This window comes from Saccoglossus kowalevskii, chromosome 5 (genome assembly GCF_978046115.1).
Source record: "Saccoglossus kowalevskii chromosome 5, keSacKowa6.1, whole genome shotgun sequence".
NCBI lineage: Eukaryota > Metazoa > Hemichordata > Enteropneusta > Harrimaniidae > Saccoglossus > Saccoglossus kowalevskii.
In genome coordinates this window covers 41,123,258-41,131,993 of record NC_140645.1, presented here as the reverse complement: position 1 = coordinate 41,131,993, position 8,736 = coordinate 41,123,258, and the positions used below count along the sequence as shown (strand labels likewise).

At 34.8% G+C, this 8,736-nt stretch overlaps 1 protein-coding gene across 1 annotated transcript; it reads right to left on the bottom strand.

Annotated features, from left to right (window-relative positions):
* Positions 1–337: 337 nt before the first annotated feature.
* Positions 338–5,363, bottom strand: LOC100368199 (protein-glucosylgalactosylhydroxylysine glucosidase-like). Its single transcript, XM_006821695.2, has 6 exons — positions 4,772–5,363; positions 3,877–4,086; positions 3,009–3,224; positions 2,062–2,291; positions 1,263–1,563; positions 338–384 (listed from the first exon to the last, which is right to left on the bottom strand). Exons 1-6 carry the CDS (start codon positions 5,361–5,363, stop codon positions 338–340), a joined length of 1,596 nt encoding a protein of 531 aa, XP_006821758.2.
* Positions 5,364–8,736: the final 3,373 nt, after the last annotated feature.

Here is an 8,736-nt window from a genome sequence, read left to right as displayed (position 1 = left end):
TGCCTAGATCCTCAGAAAATGGTCAAATAGCCACTTCCGGTATAATTTCAATCCAATATGGCTGCCAAACCAATCAATCAACCAATCAAAATTCTGAAAGTCAGGTGTTCTAGTTCACATCAAGGACTATCAGTATGGATAATTTCAGACCATTCCATTCAGTGGTTATCTCAAACGACATGAGGATTTTAGGGAAGAAAGAAGAAAGAAAGAAAGAGGAAAAGACGATAATAATAGGGGCCTAGCGCTTCAGGCTAGGGACCTTAAATATTTAAAACCACATATTTTAGAAGATTCATACAAACCCAAGATTGAATATAATTGAAGATAAGAATATTTATGGCTGGATGATAAGTTTTTCTCTTGGCACGGAAACAGATTTCTCTGAAAAGTAAAAAACAAACAAAACAGTCATAAAATACGTCAATATTGTATCATGTATAAGACATTCATAGAACATGTCATCATATAAAGTTATTACGAGAATACTGCAAAGTATGCATGAAGACAGTACAGCAAGAGTATTGACCAATGCGAAGCGGAAGTCTATGTGACAGTGAACTGTATGAGTGCATACTTTGCAGTATCCTCATAATAATCTTTTCCTCTCAGGAATACATCATGGGAATGCCGAAATCCAAAACATTTAGAACAAATTTAACGAAATTCTTTGTGTGGGATTCGGTCAAACTCTGGTGGCAGTCATGTTTTTGGTTTTTTTTTATTAGAGAACGCTTATGTGCTTAGTCGTTCCATATTTGGAATTCATATTTCCTAATATGGTAGGATGAAAATACCCAGTAAAATACTGCAAAATTACGGCACGCTGTAACTTATGGCATTACGGTGACAGATGTATAATAATGTACATTATCCATTTTAATTGTGCAATATGGATGATAACATGTAAATGTAATATTTAATACTGTATATTGATAGTTATTGAAATACGGGGTATCATGAACTGAAAATGTTGTTACAATCATCTTCCTCTAATAATAAAAACAAACATGGCTGCCAACAGGGTTTGACTAAACTTCACACAAACAAGTTCACTTATTCTGTTCTAAACTTTTGGGATTTTGGCATCCCAGTATGTACCATTGGAAAGAGAAGATGTATAATAATAAGGTTATTACGAGAATACCTCAAAATATGCACTCGCAAGTCAATACTCCCGCTGTACTATCTTTGTGCATACTTTGAGGTATGCTTGTAATAACCTCATATTATTCATGAAGGAAAGCATGTAACATACTTACCAAAAGATAACGGAATACTTTTATCATTTTGAACTAGATGTAGTTCAGGAGAGTTCTCATTCTTTGTCGTTCTTGTGACAGTTACCATGGTATCACTGATCTCCAACATAAAGGCACTCCCCAAATAATGTACTCCATGTAGTACAAAGTTATTAGTTTCATATGGAAGAACAGGGTTCATTTCCAGATGGTCAGAGTAGATTCGGATTCCAGCATATCCAAAAATGATTGTCTGCAGAAATCCACCCATACCAGTTATAAAATTATATGCCCCTCCTCCGTCTGGTACTTCTGACCAAGTCTATTGAGGGAAAGATAAAGTGATAAACATGGTTTAAAGTAGAGTAAGAAAAGTACAATTATATGCATATTTTATTGCATATCTTTAAAATGGCCACCATAAAATAGTATATAACCTGGTTAGAATTTGTTATAAATCATTCGGTTATATAACTGAGGAATTTTAATTAAGCTAATCAGGTTCTCTTAAAATAAGAAGCTAAAATATTGTTTTAATTTTTCAACTGGATTACTTGTTTTATTTCTCTACAATATTTTTTGTATCAGTACCAGTATCACATGTCTTACTTGTATGTAAATTACAGAGATTTTTCTATGGTAAAAATAAGTAAAATTGTAACGATATGGTAAACAGCCAATGTGATTTTTGGTTTATATGCAGATAGAGCGAATAGAGTATATATATTAAAATCTGAAATATATCCCTTCTATTATGATATGGAATACTATAATAGATTTAAATGTCATGACCCCAGATTATCAAACTGCATTACATTACCTTAAATGGTTCCTGTATGTGTGCATAACTTCTCTTAAAGATTTTATCAGCTTTTTCAAAATCTTTCAACTCAAGCCACCCAATGGCAAACATACTCCAAGTCATCGCCGGGCCGAATGAATCAGTTACTTTGGCATAGTTGATGAGGTCATTCTTACGAACATCTTTTGGCATGTCGTACATTAATGGATAGCCAAGAAGAATGACATCAGCCTGCTTAACCTCACTACCTAATTAAAGAAAAGATTTACATATGCGTATTTTTTTTAAATATTACATTATCTCTAATTCCTATACTCGTGTGGATCCACACAAAAATAACATGAAATCAACCTTTCAAACAGAATCTTATATGACTTATTTAGTGAAACAGTGAATGACAGAAACCTGGGGACATTATAAATATTATAATATAATAATAGTAATGATAATGAACTTTATGGTTCACTTGTAAAAATAATAGTTTGCATATGATCTTTGCAATGGTGAAAAATGTTATCATTAACAAGACAATACTTAAAAAAAAACAAGAATGTAGGAACTTGAAATTATCAAATAAATGAAAAGAATGTTTGTGAATAAATAAACTCTAAATTATTTGTTTGTAAATCAAATGCCTGTAAAAAATGACCAATCCAGTTTAAAATTGAAGTTTAACATCATCTAATAATATTAATGAGTTAGTTCAACATCATTGAATCCCAATTGCTTTATTTTGACTAAGTGGGCATTTACAGTTGCTATGTCACATGACGGGTTGCATGTGCATTATGGGTATAGACAATGTTTAGCTCTTGAGCCAATCACTATTATATTTATTTTTTTATATAATTTGAATGATGATCAGTATTTACAAATTTTTGTAAATATGTTTATAAATGTACATATTCCCGCCTTTCACTGTAAACACTGAATTACGATTTTTTGTAAATTAACTGTTTTTTTACCTTTAGTGTATCCATCAAACTCTGGATGATATTTATTTTTCTCATCAAATGGTATATAGATATTATCCGCAATGTGTCTCCACTGCTCTGGCACTGTCACTTTATTCTTCATTAACTTAGCAGCAAAGTATGGTAGCATTAGACTGATTGTGGCGATAACATTGGTGTATACAGAGTTGTCAATACAATGATGGTACTCATCTGGTGGCATTACACCTAGAAATTAAAACAATCAATTGCTTAGGCTGAGAAAAAAATTATCTATGTTTCTCGTTTCCGCATGCATCATTTTGATCTATGCGCCTCGGACGTTTTGTTTTCCTTCTAAAACATTCCAAAATGTGCTTGTACAAAAAAAATGTACTTGCACTTGTCTCAAATTTCCCCAATTTTAGCTCAGTATTCAAAAAAAAATCACCTTGCCGTCTGATTTTAAAATTTTCCTGAAACGAAAAACAGAATTTTTTTTCCTGGCCTCATAATCAAACATTTCTTGAAGTTTTTGTGAACATTTTTGAACAAAATAAACATAAAGGACCACTGTGAAACATGTCTTTTTAGCAAGTCAATAGAAAAGAATGTAATTCTCACAATGAGAGCGATAACTGTGACAAAACCAAATACCCAAAAAGTCTTTTCAAAAATTCCAGCTAAAATGAAGTATTCTACAGTACTTAATGGTGCCTTGTGGTTGCTTGGCAACTAGTGTCCAGGTGTACATGAATACTTTAACTAAAGTAAGATTCTGTCATTTCATGAATTGAATCCAATTCTCTAAAATGACATGTAGATATTTACATGTAGCTACGTTTACAGTATGTTGTGGAAGAATACAAAATTGAAACAGCTGATGAAACAAAAAACTTACTGTTTATAACATATTTATCAATACTGTCATCATAATCAACTCTGCTTTCCCAGAACACTGCAATATTGTAAATCAACTCCCAACCACCATCATTGGTTAAAAATGACACATCTCTTGTTACATACAGATATTGTTGAACTGCCCACGCTATATCTCCAGTTATATGCTGTTCATTATTGGCATAGACAGCGCCTGGACACACCTCTATACCTACATCAGTATTTAATAATGATTATAGTCAGTAATCGTTCAACCATGCATATGCACTCAGAAGCAGGCTAACGATATTTGCCCGATTGATTAAAAAGAAATATTTAAAAAAGCTAGCAGCCAAGAAATGAGAAGCCTAAAGCATCACTAGATGGCGCTGTTACCAGGAAAAGTATACCAGTCATAAAGCTTTCTGAAATTTAACAGATTTAGCTTTATATGAAATTATTTTCAAAAGACGTTGACAGAGAGACACAAGTATGAATGGTCTTAGGAGGTTAATCAGACAAAACACCAAACCCTAACTCTGAATGAAAAGCAAATTACATTTTTTGGTCATTAGTCCGCCCTCACTCCAGTTTGCAAATAAACATATAGACCAAATGCAAAATATTAATAATCATCACATAAAAACATAACACATAAAAATTCAATTAAATTTTTAATTTGGTGCAAGTTAGTTAAATTCTTGTGTTCATGGAATGAATTTTAGGCACATATGTAATCACTGTTATGTACATATACATTGTGTACATTTCTGTCAGGTGTACACCCCATCCACCATAGATCAAGGCTAAACCAAGCCTAAAACTTTTTTGTTTTGTGTTGGAATGTTCCAAAAAAGCTATCCAATTTCATGTTTCAGATGGAAGTCTACCCAAGCCTAGCTAATTTAAATGCAAACCTGAGTAAGCACTTTCCCAGGGAAACATTGCTCCTCTGTAACCATGCCGACGAGCCTTATTCTTTGCTTCATCTAGACACTGTACCCGATAGAGAAGCATCTTCCTAGCAAGTGATGGATGAAAAGCTAGAATTGGAGGATACATCCATATCTCCATGTCCCAGAAAACATGACCATGGTAGTCATCGTCATGACTTCTGCCTCCTGTTGCTAGGCTACCAGGACTTAGGCCATAAAATGGAAATTCTTCACTCATTATAGGTGGCAACGAGCTCAGGATATAGTACATGGAAGCATGAATTGCCTTTGAAAGATAAACATCGCCATCTAAGTCTATATTTCCACTCTTCCACTTAGTTTCCCATGATGCAATGTGGCTATTGAAAAGTTCATCTGCTTTGGTCATCTCCGTGCCCAATTTGTAAGATTCCAATGCTTTAGATTTAATTTGTGACACTGAGATGATGGAAAACCAAGACTTCCGCTCCTCGTTCGGTTGTAAAATTAGCAATTTTGGAAACTGGTTCCAGAATATGAAAACATCTAAATAACCACTTGTGTCAGATTCCGGTGCCAAGATTTTGCCATACATTGAGCTGTAAAGAAATAATATTTGAGTATATATATATAAGATTTGAGTTGTAAATAATGATAGAAGAAAAAAATTGTTTTGAAATACATCTCAGTTTTTCGTACATATATCCCACAAATTGTCAGGGTCCAGAAAAGCTTACAAAAAATGCTATTTGTTTTGTCTGTAGGCAACAATCATGATGTTTGGATGATTATCAGTATAATCTAAAATCAAAGAAAGCTTAGAAAGAACTCCCATGTGCTGAGAGTATTGGAGGCACATTAAAAATTAATTAGCCTTTCAAATAAGAAACTTGGCAACTAATATTTGTCTGCTATTTGAGATGTACAACGTGAAAACAATGTGATTCACATTATTGAAGTTTATAATACTAAAAGCGCGGCTCCGCAATCCCAGAGATTGTACCAGTGCATCATGGGAAATGTAATTTGGATGGTCCGCCCAGTTGTTTACTTGGTACATACAAAATACATTTGATTTTACATCTGTAGTTTTCAGTCTAATTTATTCCAGAGCACCTTTCCCACAAGTACAATTTAAATTCTTATTTTTTGAGATACCAGAAATTGGCTAATAATAATTAGATAATCAATATGTATGGTTTTCAACATAAAACTAATCTTATCTGTGGATTATGCCAGAGCATATATGAACCAAATTTCAATTAAATGTAATAATTATGCAAATTGTGCAAATTCAGCAATTAGTATGCTTGAATTTCAATTCAAAACTAGTGCATTGTGTCCAGGCACTTATATATCAAGTCTTATTGAATGGCAATAATTGTTTTTTGAAAATAATTATTACACAAATTAAGCAAATATAAGATAGACTCCAACCCCAAACTATTTAGGTTTTGTGTATTGTTTCACGGCACTTATATGTACCAAGTTTTATGATAATGTGATGATTAATTCTTAAAAAAAATTGATGGAAAGCCGAAAAGTAAATTATTATACAAATTAGGTAATTATTATGAATGTATATAAACCCAAAACAAATTAGTTGCATTGTCAGAATGTATTTATGTTACAGTGTTTTTAAGCTATTGAATTTACTGCTTTTGAAGTTAAAGCAGTGGAAGTGGTCTCATTTCAGAAAGCCTGTTTATTTTGAGTAGAAATAGGAAGGTGACAACTACTGTAAACATAATGAAATAACTACCGGTACTTGCTGTTTAATGAATTAATTTGGATGTATTTCATGAATCAACAGAATCTTAACAAAATCATGGTGAGAATACGGTTTAATTAGCGACAACATGAATTAAAAAAATGACAGATTAACTAAATTAGCCTATTTCTAGCTAAATTAGGTAATGTTAGCTTATAGACATGTTTTACAGTATAATTAAAAAATCTCTTCAAGACAAAAGAAAATCTGCATACCTTACACTGCTATCAGAGGAAAAATTCACTTCAAGATCAGATGACTCAGGGGTAAAATTGTCTTGAACACTGACAATTATCTCATTAGCATATTTGTGATTTTTCTGAATTATGATGTCACATACCAATAACTGAGGATACAACTGATGTGCGTATATACGTTGTTCAATTGCATAATCCGGTGTACTAATTTGATGATAAAACACAGCTAGAAAAAATAAAATATCTGAATGTTATGAACTGCAGAGTGATGTGGTGTCAGCTAGCTGCAGCAATAACTATGATGTGTCTGTATACATGGATCTCATTGGCTGCTGCAGACAGGTGGTGTCAGCTAGCTGCAGCAATAACTATGAGGTGTCTGTATACATGGATCCCATTGGTTGCTGCAGACATGTGATGTCAGCTAGCTGCAGCAATAACTATGAGGTGTCTGTATACATTGATCTCATTGGTTGCTGCAGACATGTGGTGTCAGCTAGCTGCAGCAATAACTATGAGATGTCTGTATACATGGATCCCATTGGTTGCTGCAGACATGTGATGTCAGCTAGCTGCAGCAATAACTATGAGGTGTCTGTATACATGGATCTCATTGGCTGCTGCAGACAGGTGGTGTCAGCTAGCTGCAGCAATAACTATGAGATGTCTGTATACATGGATCTCATTGGCTGCTGCAGACATGTGATGTCAGCTAGCTGCAGCAATAACTATGAGGTGTCTGTATACATGGATCTCATTGGTTGCTGCAGACATGTGATGTCAGCTAGCTGCAGCAATAACTATGAGGTGTCTGTATACATGGATCCCATTGGTTGCTGCAGACATGTGATGTCAGCTAGCTGCAGCAATAACTATGAGGTGTCTGTATACATGGATCTCATTGGTTGCTGCAGACATGTGGTGTCAGCTAGCTGCAGCAATAACTATGAGATGTCTGTATACATGGATCTCATTGGTTGCTGCAGACATGTGATGTCAGCTAGCTGTAGCAATAACTATGAGGTGTCTGTATACATGGATCTCATTGGTTGCTGCAGACATGTGATGTCAGCCAACTGCAGCAATAACTATGAGGTGTCTGTATACATGGATCTCATTGGTTGCTGCAGACATGTGATGTCAGCTAGCTGTAGCAATAACTATGAGGTGTCTGTATACATGGATCTCATTGGTTGCTGCAGACATGTGATGTCAGCCAACTGCAGCAATAACTATGAGATGTCTGTATACATGGATCTCATTAGTTGCTGCAGACAGGTGGTGTCAGCTAGCTGCAGCAATAACTATGAGGTGTCTGTATACATGGATCTCATTAGTTGCTGCAGACAGGTGGTGTCAGCTAGCTGCAGCAATAACTATGAGGTGTCTGTATACATGGATCTCATTGGTTGCTGCAGACAGGTGGTGTCAGCTAGCTGCAGCAATAACTATGTGGTGTCTGTATACATGGATCTCATTGGTTGCTGCAGACATGTGGTGTCAGCTAGCTGCAGCAATAACTATGTGGTGTCTGTATACATGGATCTCATTGGTTGCTGCAGACATGTGATGTCAGCTAGCTGCAGTAATAACTATGAGGTGTCTGTATACATGGATCTCATTGGTTGCTGCAGACATGTGATGTCAGCTAGCTGCAGTAATAACTATGAGGTGTCTGTATACATGGATCCCATTGGTTGCTGTAGACATGTGATGTCAGCTAGCTGCAGCAATAACTGTGAAATGTCTGTATACATGGATCTCATTGGTTGTTACAGACATACCATCATGTAACAGTGCATTTGATTGGCTTGGTTTTGGCAAAGAATACCCCAGTAGCGGTTGTGAATAATATTGTTGGTTTGCACTAAAATGTCTCAATAACATCAGCCAACAAAATTACCAACAAAGCTGAAGATTGACAAACTGTATCGTCAGAAATTGTTTTCAAATCAAGTATATTGAATCTGAGCAACTTGCAGTAGGATCGTAGAACATTA